The sequence below is a fragment of the Hemicordylus capensis genome, chromosome 5 (genome assembly GCF_027244095.1).
Source record: "Hemicordylus capensis ecotype Gifberg chromosome 5, rHemCap1.1.pri, whole genome shotgun sequence".
NCBI classification, from domain to species: Eukaryota; Metazoa; Chordata; class Lepidosauria; order Squamata; family Cordylidae; genus Hemicordylus; species Hemicordylus capensis.
Window position 1 is genome coordinate 49,268,028 of NC_069661.1, and position 15,616 is coordinate 49,283,643.

The 15,616-nt window shown below is 43.1% G+C and overlaps 1 protein-coding gene across 4 annotated transcripts in view; it reads left to right on the forward strand.

The window, feature by feature from the left end:
* Positions 1–11,831, forward strand: part of INTU (inturned planar cell polarity protein) — a 56,517-nt gene extending 44,686 nt beyond the window's left edge. For all 4 annotated transcript variants that reach the window (XM_053254134.1, XM_053254133.1, XM_053254135.1 and 1 more), the window contains 6 exons: positions 1,047–1,265; positions 2,059–2,511; positions 6,431–6,528; positions 9,159–9,348; positions 10,350–10,507; positions 10,898–11,831. In XM_053254134.1, coding sequence (XP_053110109.1) covers positions 1,047–1,265; positions 2,059–2,511; positions 6,431–6,528; positions 9,159–9,348; positions 10,350–10,507; positions 10,898–11,009 — 1,230 coding nt within the window. In that variant the 3' untranslated portion in view covers positions 11,010–11,831. The remainder of the gene's footprint in view (positions 1–1,046; positions 1,266–2,058; positions 2,512–6,430; positions 6,529–9,158; positions 9,349–10,349; positions 10,508–10,897) is intronic.
* The last annotated feature ends 3,785 nt before the right edge of the window (positions 11,832–15,616 follow it).

Here is a 15,616-nt window from a genome sequence, read left to right on the forward strand (position 1 = left end):
TGTGTGTTTGGATGAACAAACACAAAGTTGAATTTCTCAGGAATCTGGTTACACAGCTTGTTTTTTATTAAAGGCCTTTAGCCCAGGTCTGTACAACGTAAGACCCACGGGCTGGATCTGGCCCAAAGGGACTGTTTTGCCAGCCCCATGTAGGAATATTCTGCAGCAACAGCAGGAGCCATGAAGAGCTCTTGGCTTGTCCCAGTTGTGCACAGCAACAGCTCAATGCAATTGAGTGCTTGAGAGTAGATGAGATGCATGTGGCGAGTGAGGAGCTTGAGGAGCTGCAGCAGCAATGGATGCAGTGAGCTGAAATAGCAGCAGCAGCAGGTGGGCACAGGCAGAGCACACTCCAGACAAGAGGGTCACTCTTTTGGTCAGCTCCCTCTACTCCGGGCCGGGGGGGGGTGGCATCCTCGGTCCTCTCCAGAAACTGCCTTCCTATGGCATGCTAGGCATGTTTACTCCAAAATACACCCCATGGTGTATCTGGTGAAGCTTACTCCCAAGTAAGCACGTTTAGCATTACAACCTGAAAGCTACAGTGATTTAGGGAGAGGAGAGCTCTTGGCGTTTGGGGCTGACATGCACTCCAGGTGCCCCTCTGACAGAGCAGGGACAGGATCTGTTTTCTGGGTATTATGCTTGGTTAAAGTTGTGATGGGTGTGGCGGCAAGATCCACAAGTAGCTGATATTGCTTTAATTAATACTGTTAATTTAAATGTAATAATGCACTGAAAATTGAGGTCGGCCCTGCACACCAAGTCATGGCTGCTTCAGGCCCACTGGAGCATTTGAGTTGTGCACCCTTGCTATCTGGATTGTGATCCATTGTATCCATAAGAACTGGGTTCTGCGCCTGCGCAGGGACCTCTCGGGCTGATTAATTAGCTCCTCTCTGCGCCCCGCCCGCCTGCACATGCCTTGCAGTGACCGTTGAAATTGACCATGATACTTTCCACAAATGTAACACAAACCAAACCTTTTGTGTGTAGAAGGTTTTCACAGAAAAGTGCACAATATCCTTTTTTTTTTTTAAATTCAGGGCTATTTGATCAGCAGTCACTTGCCAAAGGAGGACCTCACTGATATTATTTTATATACCAGGCATTATTGCCTCATGCCCTTGGCAGCAGAACGGAGAATTGGGCAATTAGTAATATGGCGAGAAGTGTTTCCACAACATCACCTTCAGGAATGTAAAACTTTATGTGATGGATACCAAGAACCCAAAGGAAGATACTTCTTACTCATAGTTGGCCTGGTAAGTAAGAGTGTGTGTGTGTGTGGGGGGGGGGGGGCGGGGGGGAGAGAGACACATATAGCTTTGTTTCTGACAATTGATGATGATATATGTGCTGTTATGTGCATTTGCTAAGGTTCTCATATAGCCTGAGTGGATCAACAACAGAGGCCTTTCTCTAAACACCCCCACCTTCAGGAAAGAAAGCTGGCCTTCTCAGTTGTAGCACCCTCTTTTAGAATGGTCTCCCTGGAGAGGTTTGGTTGCAGCATCCCTATATTCTTTTAAACAGCAACTTAAAGCTTTTCTTTTTTCTCTCTGACACTGCCTTGATGACTGCTGTCTGTCAGTTGGTTTGCACTCTATGCTTTTCTGACTGCAATCAACAAAATAAAGGTGTTTGTATCATCACATCTGTATTTGTGTGAAGTGTTAACAGTATATGTATAGTCATGGATACAGAAGATGCTACAAATTGTGTAGTGATATAACTTTGGCAGGCTCATGAACCCTAAAATGTGTAGATATGCTGCTGAAATCTTATTTTAACTAGGAAGAATTCTTCCTAAGAACCTAGAAATTGTGAACACAAGGTTAAAAGCTCACAGTTATATCTGGTCTGTTTACTTAAGCAGTAGTTTTTCCTTTTAACTTCTGCATATTTAGCAGTTGCCATAAATAAAGATCAAATGTTGATCCAAAATTACTTCCTACAAAGTTGCCCAACCTTGCCAAACTCAATATAGTCAAAACAGTTATAGCAATAAATGCAATATTACTGCACTTTATTCTCCCCATTTCTTTTTTCTTACAGAAACACTTTATGTTGAGTGTCTTGCTGGAAGCAGGAGGCTGTTCTTCCAAAGCCATTGGAAATCCAGGGCCAGATTGCATATATGTGGATCAGGTCAAAGCAACTATCCTTCAGTTGGATGGAATAGATCTTAACATAGATGAAAGATTGGAATCTCCTTCTGCTCCATTGGTGTCCTGTGTAGACTGGTTCCTGCCTTCACGTGACAGTTTGACCAACTTGCCTCTTCTGAACAAGTTGCAGAACACGTCAAACACTGTAACTTCTCCAGCAAGCAAAAAATTTCTTTTTGGTGATTCTGCTCTAAGGACACGTAAGAGCAGTCTGTTAAGGAGTACTGGGGGATCTGACAATGGTGGTGATGGTCCTGAAGGAGGAAGTGGGAACCTTAATCCATATCCTGCACAATCCAAAATTCCTGGTGGACTTGATGGAAGTAATAGTCTCTCTAAGGTACTACTGGATTTGTTTGTTTTTTGTTATGTCTTGTTTTAAAATAATGCCTTAAACCTATGTTTCCCACCTCCTGATGTGTTGCCAAAAGAGCTTAGGCAAGTTGCAGCTCTAAATCTGGAGTGGAAGAAGAGAAAATGTTGTGTCCATGATGCAGCTTCTGAGTTTTACTTCTAAACTATCTCTTATCCACATGCACAACTTGGAACAAGCAAGATTTGCCAGAAACAAATCTGTACCATGGAGATGGGATACATTCTAAGGGGAAGGGTTTTGTTTTGGTTGTGCCATCCTGTTTCTAGGAACTAGGTACCCTTCTGTAGGATGAGGAACTGTTCATATTTCCTGTGAGAGCAGCCTTTGCAAGACATGCATGGGAACATCTCCCCCCAGAGCATCTGCGAAGCAGGCAGCTGCCTGGTGCCGGAAGGGCTTGCTGCCCTTTAAACTACTGAAGGGTCCATGGGGCAATCGCCCACACCTGCGGCAGCAGTTTGGGTTGGAGAGAGCAACCACCTGCCCGCCACCCAGCTCATAGGCTTGGGGGCTGGGTGTAGTTGGGAACACCCCTACATGTCACTCCCCATAGGGAGGTGGAGAGGGCAGTGGCTGTCTTGGGGGTGTTCTATGTGGAAGGAGGGCACATGCAGAGGCATATCTAGGGAAAATATCGCCTAGGGCAAGCAGTGAAATTGTGCCCCTGTCCAAACAGGAATGATGGGACTTGTAGTCAACAATATCTGGAAATCCCTGTTAAAAGGAACACTGTACCATCTAGACATGGTTGTTGATCAAAACCTGAAAACATGAGCCATCTCTGTAAAAGACTTAGAACAACAGTCAGGAGTTATGTGAGGATTCCAAGTGTCATTTTCTCTGTCTCATCTCATGCTTTTTTAAAAACATGACTTTGTCCTAGAGGATCACCTGCCCAAATAGCCACTAGCAAAATAGGGGAAGAAGAAGGTGGCGGGGGGAGGGGGGGAAGAATCTACAAACCAGTGAATGATTCCTGCCAGCCTTTGTCTTGTGATGACTGTTGGCTCATGATGGGGTATATGTGCATTCATCACACCAGTGCTTACTTTGACACCAGGAGGGAGGAGGATACATTAGTTTGCCACACTAGACAGAGGCATTTGCAACAGGAGCAGACAGCCAAGTTCTGCCAGGGCCAAAACCAGCCTCTGCCAGACTAAGAAATATTGTAATTTGCCCCTTCCTGTCACAAGCAGTGTGCTGTTCTTTTATTATTAACTGTAACTCTCAGATATCCCAGTCATGGATGGAAAATTCAGGGTCAATTTACAAGAGACACATTTTCTACATGGGAGTTTCTTCTGTGCAGGTGTTGTGCAGAAACCCATGTGTAGTGATCAATACATATGTATCTGTTCCGCCAGGGGCATAGCAAGGTTGGAATGGGCCCAGAGATGAGATTTTAAAGTGGGCCCCCAGCCCCTCAAAGTGCAGGTCCTCCATACACCCCAGGCCCCCAAGGATTTAAGTCTGATATTTCAAAATAAGTATGCTGCCTGGAAATACATTTCACTGAATACACACATGCACACTTCACAATGTATAGTGATATACATTGAGTACTATATATTTGTGCTACTTTTAATGCCTAGAACACACTAGAAACACTAATTATTAAAATAGCCCCCTCGCTACAGATTAGCAAAGGAGACTTTCAACCATGCAGGGTGAGCCTATGTTTGTTTTCTCAGAATTCTGAACAAATTCAGTAAAGTTTGATTCCAGGAGGTTTTTCACACAAGGCTTTTAAAGCCCTATAACACACATCTCCTCTGGAATGGAGGAGCTGCATTCACATGTTGGCCAGTTTTACCCTGAAGTCCCTGTGAGTTATTGGGGAGCAGTTCACACATAAGAAGAATAAAATAAAACAAAACAAAAGCACACACATGCTTCACAGTTCTCACTCAGACCTTCTGGGTTGCAAACCAACTTGAACATAAGTGCATTTATGAATGAATGAATGAATAAATGAATAAATATTATATAATATAATATTGTTCAAGAAGTTTTTGTAATTTTCTTCCATGAAACAAGCCACTTACAGGGCTTTTTAGATCGTTTTTGTTTTTAAAGCCAGCAAAGTTTCCACTCTGTTTTAAATTAAATATTCAGACTTCTCAGTCTCCCCCCACCATATAAAAGCCCTATAGCAAGCAGATCCCTATATGGGGGGGGACACCACAAAAAGGAATTCACAGTCTACCTGGCAAAAGCTGTGCTGGATGGTCTGGGCAGAGGGTCTGCTGCTGCAGAGAACTCTGCCTGCCTTCTTCTTCCTGGCTTCTTTGGGGCCTGCCGAGTTCAGGCTTCAGGGAGGCTTACACGGAGGCCTCTCTGTAAGCCCCGCCCACCCGCCGATCGGCTGATAGGTGGGGAGAGAAAAGCTGCTCTGCAGTTTGCAGGCCCCTCAGCTGCCGATCCTAGGCCTCGCAGAAGGCAAGCAGGATGGCAAGTGGCTGAGGGGCCCTGGGGCTGGACATGTGGGCATTGAGGTGGGGGTGGCAGGAACTGGCGTGGCGCCCTCCCCTCAGTGGCACCTAGGGCACCTGCCCTGGCTGCCCCACCCCAGTTCCGCCCATGGGCACATGGAATTCCCGTACTGCGTATGGCACAGGAGCGCTTTGGGGAATGGAGTATTGTGTGCTGCTGAGAGCACTATTAGGTCCCCCTTGTGGGTGGCGAGGAATTGTGGAGGAAGGGACACAAGATATCCCTTGCATGTGGGGCTTAGCTCCTGGGTGTGTTGCGAATAGAATCAGTTTATCCCTTTTTAGAGCAGCTGTGGAGAGGAGGAAGGCGAGCAGCACCAATTGTGGTAACCAAGCCTGGGGGTGCTCCCATGCCATGCAGTGAAGCTTGAAAAGTAACAGATCCCCCTACCCGTGAACAGAAACCCATAACCCCCTCGGAGAATGTGTGCCCCTCTGCTGCCAAGAATTAGCTTTGCGAGCCACTTTTCTGCTGCAGGCTTGTTGGGACAACAAAGCTGTGAGTGTGGTGAGGAAAGGGTTTAGCTGTCTTCAGTGCAAGGAGGCCAGGTGGTGAAGCTGGAGCTGAGTGTGGAGAACATGCCCCCGCCCCCCGAGATTGTGGTCAGTCGCGTCAGGGTGACAGATGCTTTGCCCACAGCCAGGCTATGGAGCTTGTGGGTATATGGCTTGCCAGCCAAGCGGGGGGGGGGGGTCCCCTCTCCTGGAACGAGTTTGGTGGCCCACGGTTGTGTGAATGTCTGCAACATGATTTGGAGTTCCAAATCAAAACCTCTGCCACATTTAACTGTGGTTATCAGTTACATCTGAATGTGGTCTATAGCTTGATTGCTCAGTCTCTTCAATGACAAAAGGCAAGTATTGTCCTTATTCAGTAACAAAAGGGAGGAATGTTCCTCATTCAGAGCACTCAGGGTGGAATTGGGCATTCTTGAGCTAAGATGGAGACCTGCATTTCATCACAACTGCTCCGCCAAAAGAATGTGTAATGAAATCCAGACTTGGCGATAACTAGACTCCAATTCAGATCGAGTAACTAGAATCAAACATGCAAAATTGACTTTGATTAACAGTATGTCAAAAATACAAAATATGGTTTTGTTCTGAAATCTGTATCCCTTTCCTATAAACTGCACCAACTAATTTGTAAGGAAAACCTGTACCAAAATTGGCTTTAAAAAAGAATCCAAGTTTTAAAAAGTAACCACAGAATCTTCCAAAAACAACATGGCATTTCAACTAGCTTTTCCAGCTCTATGTAGATTCAAATTGCTGAACCCAACATAACCTTTTTGAAAACCATCTCTCAATACCTGTTGATTAAATCTGAATCTTTTATTATTTGCATTCTTACTGTGAGCTTTTTATCCCTTCTGCTTGTTTTTCAGATCACTAAAAAGAAAAATGTTCTTCCAAACCCATTTAACTTAGGAAGCCTAAAAAAGAACCTTTCAGATAAGGAGACTGAACTGTATAATGTTATGAAGTAAGGAGTGGTGTTTTGTTTTTAATAATACCTTGTTTTTCTGACTAATTCATATTCTGTATGAGGATGTATATAAACTAAGGAGAGAGAAAAGGTTGGAATGTCAATTGCTTTTGGTTTTTGACAATGGTCAGCCCCATGAAGTACGAAAGTCCTTGTCTAGGTAGCACCCATCTGTATAAGTACATTTTATTTATTTAAAATATTTATACCCCGCTCCTCCAGTGCAATACTGCTCGGGGCGGTTTACAACAATAGCATAGACACAGATACAAGTAATAAAATTAAACTTTTTAAAAAGTCATATTAAAAACAAGGTTCAAATTAAATTAGGTTCAAATTAAAACTGAAAATTATAAAAAGCTAAAGAAGCTACCAGATATAACAAAATGATATTAAAAAGTCTCCTTTAAAAGGTGTGTTTTAAGATATTTTTTTAAAACACTGAGGAATGGAGCATGGCGAAGCTCTTCAAGGAGGGCGTTCCAAAGCCGAGGGGCCACAACCGAAAGGCCCTATCTCTAGTCCCCGCCAACTGGATCTCTGCTAGTGGTGGGTCATGAGCAGGGCCTCAGATGATGATCAGAGGGCCGTGGCAGATTCATATGGGCAAATGCGGTACGACAGGTATCCTGGCCCCAAGCCGTGTAGGGCTTTAAAGGTTAATACCAGCACCTTGAATCTAGCCTGGAAGCGGACCGGTAGCCAATGAAGCTGATGCAGGATGGGTATAATACTCATGAAGCGACTCACACCCACGAGCATCCTTGTGGCAGCAATCTGAACCAGATGAAGCTTCCAAACAGTCTTCAAGGGCAGCCCCACATAGCACACATTACAGTTGTCCAATCTGGATATTACCAACACATGAGTGACTGAGGTCAGGTCTGACCTACCCAAGTAGGGTCGCAGCTGGCGTACCAGCCGTAGTTGGTAAAAGGCACTTCTGCACACTGCCACCACGTGCGCCTCCAAGGACAGTGTTGGGTTTTATCAACCCAGAGCACTTCCGTCTTATCTGGATTAAGTTTCAACTTTTTTGCCCCCATCCAGTCCAGAACAGCCTCCAAGCCCTGTTTCAGAGCATCCACTGCCTCCCTGGTGTCTGCTGACTTAAAAGATAGGTAGAGCTGGGTCTCATCAGCATATTGATGGCACCGCAGCCCACACCTACAGATAACCTCTCCCAAGGGCTTCATGTAAATGTTAAACAGCATGGGGGACAGAATAGATCCTTGTGGCACTCCATAGGCCAAGGGGTGGAGAAGGTATCCCCCAGGATGACCTTTTGAGTACAACCCCCTAGGTAGGAACGGAGCCACCGTATAACTGTGCCCCCAAGTCCCAACCTAGAGAGACGTCCCAGAAGGATACCATAGTCGATGGTATCGAAAGCAGCTGAGAGGTCCAGGAGGAGCAACAGAGTCACACTCCCTCTGTCTAACTCCTGTACATCATTGTGTCTCGTGTAACCAAGGCAATGGTAAGCGGTGTGCATGTTTTTGCATTAGTGGTGTGCATGGTCCGGAATTCCCGCAGTCCGGCACGGGGGGAGTTTCTCTTTAAGGGGGGTGGTAGTACTTCTCCCCCCCCGCCGTTCTTCCCCCTCCGGCGCTGGCGCTTTTCAAAACGTTCTTGGGGCGGCAGAGTTCCTCCCTGCCACCCCTGCCCCCGTCGTTGTCCTTGTTAGCTTGAAAGTAGACAGAGCTGGTGGCGCGCACGCTCATCTCCGCCGATGCGCACCAGCGGCGGAGACAAGCGTGCGTGCCGCAAAGGGCGCATGCGTGCCACCAGCTCTGCCTACTTTCAAGCTAACAAGGACGACGACGGGGGCAGGGGCAGCAGGGAGGAACTCTGCCGCCCCAAGATGATTTTTGGAAGCACCAGCGCCGGAGGGGGAAGAGCGGCTGGGGGGGTAAGTACTACCACCACCACCCTTAAAGAGAAACTCCCCCCCCCCCGCCCTTCCGAACTGAACCGCGGGAATTCCGGACCAGTCCGGAGGCCTTGTCAATGGCCTCCGAACTGAACCATGCACACCACTAGTTTGCGTACATACACATGCTCACTCTTCATTTAGGAGCAGTCACTTCCATACCCTTTACCTCTCTCCAAGAAAGGTGCCTACATTTCTTTACTCTCCCCGTTTAAGCTATTTGAGGCCACAAGTATAAAACTGTGAGGTTTTTCCTGTGGTTCTACAGTGTAAGAAGACAATGAACTTGCATATTGTTTGCACACATTTATACTTGCAAACAATTCGTCCCATTCAGATATTATTTATAAAGAGGCTGTGCATGAGTACAAATCACCCAAAGTGCTTCAGAAGTCCCACGCTCAGCATAGCACTCTCATTCATGCCCCTTCCCTCCTCATGGTTATAGCACTCATCTGACCAGGTGAACTACTATCTATTAAATATTATTTTTATATGTATCCTTTTTAATGGATTTGACATGGCCCATGGTTCCCTCAGTTGAGAATTGCCTCTTTTCAATATTAACTTGTATAGAAATAAATCAAGTCCTGGCAATACTTACTGGTGTGCCCCTACTTTGGGTAATAGGGGTTAATTTTGAATTACTTCAGAGCTGATGGTCAAATAACTTTCCCCCTTCTTGCTCCTGAAGGCTGACATCTGGACCTGAGAACACCCTCTTCCACTATATTTCGCTAGAAACAATGCATGGAATTTTTATCACTCCAACACATGTTGAAGTGATGCAGCTCAAAGGAACTATCCATCCTCAACTCATCAAGAACTTCTATCGCTGTTGTCTTTCTATCCGTTCCATTTTCCAGCAAACGACGATGAGAGAAGTATAAACATTTTTTTTTTTTTTAGTTGTGAGAAGATTCTATTGTTGTCACTAGACTTCTCTCTTTAGGCAGGAGTCTGTGCTCCCACTGACCCATAAACTTAGGGCAGCAAGTATACTGAAGTTCATTATGGCAGACCTCTTGCTTGGCTCCATTTAAAGAGTTTTTCTTCATGAAAATTGTTGCCTTTCTTCTGAAAGAAAAGCTGAGAAAAGTCTCTGCTCAAGACATGAGCAGAGAAACTTGGAGTTCTTACATATCATCTGTAACTCACTGCATTACTTTGGCAAATCTCACGCTTACCAAACTCTTGAGTTCAGTACTGTGCAAAGAGTTTGAATTTTGTGTTTTGACTTACTGCTCAGCTTTTGTTCCCCTTTTGTTTAGTCAGAACAATTCTAGAACTACTAGTACCAGGTATGAAAAGAGAGATCAGTTTATTATATGTAATTTTATCTCTTTCAAGTATGATGCATGCAGTTATGACAAAAATAGACCTGTGATTATATAAGCTTAAATAACACTGATACAACCTTTTTTGGTGTAAGCTAAGAGTTTAACAAAGTGCAGTGTGGTACAAGCAAAGTACTTCAATTGTTGACTTTAATAAGAAGTTCCAGCTGAGAAGTGTCTTCAGCAATCTCTTCTTTGATCGTTTTTCATCGTTTTTATATCTCTTCAGCTGTGGCACCATGCCTAGCTATATACCTATGCTAATAGCAAAGTCACTTTGGGAGTAAACATTTAACTAAAAGGAGATCCTCAGAGATGTTGTACCTCGGAGTGAGGGTCTCTAGAAATTCCAGGTGGAGCAGAAGAGACTGCAGTTTCAAGATAAACTTATCCATGTGAACTTGTCTTTTTAATCCTACTTTTCACAGTGTAATATTTTAATTATAGATCATCACAGCAGTGAATGAATTTTTTTTCCTTATCGCTTGCCCTATTCCTAGAATCAATTAAGATATCATTAACTACCCATTTGTCAATTTTCATTGCAGACTAAAAAGGCTGCAGGGACTGTGAAAAACTCAGAATCAAAAAAAGTAAATTCGGGCCTATATCAAGTAAAAGAACATGGTGTGTTGTTTGAATGTTCTCCTGACAACTGGACTGACCAAAAGAAGCCCCCACCCACTGTCATGTATTGGGTTATAGGGTAAGTGGGCTATAATACTCTGTTCTGTTTTACTGTAGATCTGTTTTATACATTGCCTGAATCTTCAAACTTCTCTCTTGTCCCAGCTTTGTAAACCAACAATTACAGCTTCCACACAGAAGGCTTTAGTCTCTCCCAATCCAATTATTTATTCTACAATAACTTTTGTATAACACAGTACTGAAAGTTATAGCAAAGGGAGAATTTAATATGTATACATATACCTAGCAAATAAGATTAGGAAAGATCTCAGTGGGTACTTGGGCATTTTGTTATTAGTGCTGATGTATCGTTATTCCATTTCTAGCTCTTAAAAGCTTATTAAAACACAGACTGTTTTTAGAATAGTCTAAAGACCTTGTTCTGACACTGAGCTTTGTTTTTCCGCAGGAGACTCTTCCTAGACCCAAAGCCTCGGGAGTTTTATGTCTGTTTTCATGACTCAGTTACAGAGGTTGCCGTTGAACTGGCTTTTAAGCTGTCCTTTGGCTTAGCTCTGTAGATGTGTTATCAGTACAGCCCATCCTAACCAGAGCTGGCCACATCCCAAGGCATTAAGGCACACAAATATCAATTAAATCATGGTTTCATCCTGGGTGCTTTCTGAAGTGTTTCTTTCGAATAATCTTCTATGGTGGGATAACTTTTCAAATGTTTACTGTACCACTGATGTTTTTAATTACTCACTCAAGTGACTGACTTTTGAAGTAATGTATGTATCAATCGAGTGAGTAATTATTATTTATATTTATCTTTATCGCATACTAACAAACTTTACATATGGAGGCTGAGGTCAAGAGCATGAACATATGGAACCATGTGCACACTTGTATTTTTCTCAATTTCCTCCTTAGAAGGTGCCTCTTTAGAACCTCCACATATCTTTTAACATCCCCCCCCCCAAGTTCAAAGTACATTTTGGGGTCTCTGGGGAACCCTTTCTGGATATATGCTTCTGGACTTGAACCAAGGGAATATATTATGTCAAATATATTTCATAGTATACAAGCACTGTATCTATGTTATATTTGTGGTTCTGGTAATACAGGTTAAGCATGGAGCAAAGAAAACCCTGATCTCCCCCCACCCCCGTCCCCCAATACTAGCTTGTGTTAAAGGGCTATAATAATATTTGCAATAAAAGGGCTTTATGAATAATAATGTAAATATAAAAATTACTAAACTTGTTAAATATATAGTAAAATTGATGTGTTTGCAGATGCTTATGGGTAACAGACAGAGGAATTTACTATTGTTTCTGAAAACTTTGTATAAGCTATTTTTGTATGACTTTTGCAATAAAGACCTATATCTTTGCAAAACAGCCACATGCTTTTTGTGTCTTTATATATTCGTATATATTTTTGTGATATTGAACTAGCTACAACTTATGGCATACTTTCATCATCCCTGATGGATAGAGAGAGGAATTTGAATATAAGTGAAAGCAAAATGTCCAAGATTCCTGTGTCATTAAATCCTAACATATTGCTTGTTGGGATTATAAGGTGAATTGCATTAAAGGTAAAATATCTGCTTTGTATTGGCTGACCATGTCCACGGAGCCCAGTACTGCCAACCTTAACTAGGCAGTAGTCCTCTAGAGAGTCTTGGATAGTGGACTTTTCTAGCCCTGGTGATACACAAGATAGAATGGAAATGTCCGCTTTTGAGCTTAGAACTAGATAGAAAGCATATGTTCTGGTGCTGACCTGTGGCCTACCTCCCATTAGGATATGTAAACCGCCCTGAGCCATTTTTGGAAGGGCGGTATATAAATCAAGCAATCAAATAAATAAATAAATAAATACTTCCTTGATTTCCCTGGAACTGAGCATAATTCAGATACATGGGTGGGGAAAAGAGCATACAAAACTGGATATCCACATTGAGAATATAAATGAATATTTATATACCACTTTTCAACAAAAGTTCCCAAAGCAGTTTATATAGACATAAATAAATAAAATGGCTTCCTGTCTCCAAAGGGCTCACAATGTATAAAAATCTAATACTGTATGTCATACAGGACTACATAGGGGTACAGTATTTGAGGGGGAGAGAGAACTGGCATTCTGGATCCAAAGAAGGATCCTTCATGAATGCAATAGCTTATATCTAGCAAAAACATCGGAGGGAATCCTTAATGAGGACATGGCACTGTATATAGATACTTCTAGCTTCTATTACATTTTTAAAATTGAGGTTTCATACATTTAAAGTCTCCTAGCATGGAAAGTTTCATTGTACTCTTGGTTGCTATACACTTATAACACACCAGATTTTGATCTATATCCATTCTTTTATTTGGACCGGATCTGCATGCTTAAAAAATAAATAAAATAAAATGCTAGGATAAATGGAATTTTTTATTAAATAGCTTGAGAGAGACTCGGCAGTCGAGCACTTGGAAGAGGGCCCTCTCAGTCATTGCCCCCAGGCTTTGGAATGTTCTACTGGCTGGCATCTGCACCTCAGCTTCCATCACAGTTCTTATAAAACAAGTAACGACGTGGATCTTCACCCAGGCTTTTATACGAGTTCAGTTTTTATTGCTGTTGCTTTTGTGTTTTATGTGTTACCTTTTAAACTTTTAAATAGAGATATAATTTCTATTTAATATCTGCACTTTTTGTATTTTAATGGTGCATTGTTTTAATTATATTGTAAACCACTTTGGGATTATTTTAATGAAAAGCGGTAAAGAAATCAAACAAATAAATGTCAAGTGGGGAGGAGGGAGGACCTCTTCAACGGAGTTACAAAAATCCTTCTTAATACACCAAATCCTTTGCATATGTGTAAAGGAGCTGGCTGGATTATGGCCATAGTCCTCAATTCTTTCTGCATACTATATGCTGAATTTGGGATTATTAAAACAGTTCTAGACTAGGTTTCTGATCACCAGATGCAATGCAATTATTACAGTGCCTTGGTGAGGAAGGGACACTTATCCTGCTGTCAGTGCTTGACTCAAAACATGACTTTTGACTTAACATATTACAAAGGAGTAATGACTTGTCCCCTTAGCATAACTTGTCCCCTTAGCTAAGCAGGGTCTGCCCTGGTTGCATATGAATGGGAGACTTGATGTGTGAGTACTGTAAGATATTCCCCTTAGGGGATGGATCCACTCTGGGAAGAGCATCTAGGTTCCAAGTTCCCTCCCTGGTATCTCCAAGATAGGGCTGAGAGAGATTCCTGCCTGCAACCTTGGAGAAGCCACTGCCAGTCTGTGTAGACAATACTGAGCTAGATGCACCAATGGTCTGACTCAGTATATGGCAGCTTCCTATTCCTTTATGTTCTCACTTGTGTGAATTAATATTTTGGTAACTTACCAAGTGCAAGAAGCAAAAGGACTATACTTGTACTACAGCAGTATGTGTACTCATGGAACAACAAATATATACGTTTGCATTAGTCCAGACTTAAAAGCATCAAGTCATATTGTGTCTGCTCACAGCTGCAGACACAATTTTAATGCAAAACCAGTGTGGTGCCTTTGACTGATTATCGCATTGGAGGGAGAGGTACTCGGTGCAACAGCCTTCTGCATTTTTTATTTTATTTTGGCAAGCTTTTTGTTTTGCTAAAGCTGCAAACTGTTTGGTTTTCATACAAAGGCATACTGGACCTCTAGAGTACGTTCTCGTTCTTTCGCACATCCTGTTTGTTGCTCTCCTTGTCATGCACTTGCAGAAATTACTACCAAATCTTTGAGCTTGTTTTGACATCTGTTTCACTCTGAATTCACTTTTCTCACAATAGAAGTGTTTCTTTTTAAGCAGTCTAAATAGTACCCCCATGACAAGGAGAATTTAACAAAATGTGCAACACATTTCACAAAAATAAAATTATGCCCACTATAGTACTGTAAGGGTTGCTTATGGACTAAGCTATTGTTGTGATGCTGCAGAATCTACACTATTTCTAAATATCTCTTTCATAAGAAATATTTGGTTTGGCAAGGTGACTGAGTGAGTGGTTGCTTCTCAGCTCCAGGCTGTTTTGGATGACAGATTATTTTGATCCTCTGCAAACTGGGTGGGCTATGGGGTTGAGATTGCCTTGGTCAGCCTGATCTCCAATTGGTGATTGACAGAGTGAGTGTGACTGCTGATCCTTTTGGATCTCTTGGCAGCTTTCAATACCATTTCAATATCTTGCTGGGTCGCTTGAAGGAGATGGGATTGGGTGGCACTGTTCTACAGTGGTTCCGTTCCTACCTCTCTGGCAGATTCCAGATGGTGTCACTTGGAGACTGCTGTTCTGAAAAACAAGAGCTAAAGTGTGGGGTTCCACAAGGCTCCATACTGTCTCCAATGCTTTTTAATATCTACATGAAACCACTGGGAGAGATCATCAGGAAGTTTGGTATGGGTTGCAATCAATATGCTGATGATCCCAGCTCTATTTCTCCATGCCAACTTCATCAGGAAATAGCATGACCCCCACCCCCAGTGTCTGCCTGGAGGTGATATTGGCCTGGATGGGGGATAACAGGCTGAAGTTGAATCCAGGCAAGACGGGGGTACTGTCTGTAGGGGGTTGGGATCCGAGAGATGGTTTAGATCTGCCTGTTCTGGATGGGGTTACGCTTCTCCTAAAAAATCAGGTTCGTCATCTGGAAGTGCTCCTCGATCCCAAAATCTCCCTGGTTTCTCAGGTTGAGGTTGTGGCCAAGACTGGAGTGCTTTTTATCAGCTTTGGCTGATACACTAGATAGTCCATCTCTGGAGACAAATGACCTTAAAATGGTGGTACATATGCTGGTAAGCTCTAGGCTTGACTCCTGCCTTGTACGTAGTTTGGAAACTGCAATTGGTACAGAATGTGGCAGCCAGACTGGTCTCTGGGTTTACCTGAAGAGACCATATAACACCGATTCTAAAAACTGCACTGGCTGCTGCTGTTTCCGAACGAAATACAAAGTGTTGGATCTGGGTCATGATTTGTTGCATTCATAAGGAATGGGTTCTGCACCTGCACAGAGACCTCACAGACCGATTGACTAGCTCCTCGTGCCGCCTCCAACTGCCCTGCACCTGGTTCATGCTTCCATTATCCCTAGCAGTTGGCGCATGTTTCTCTCAGTTTCTATTAGAC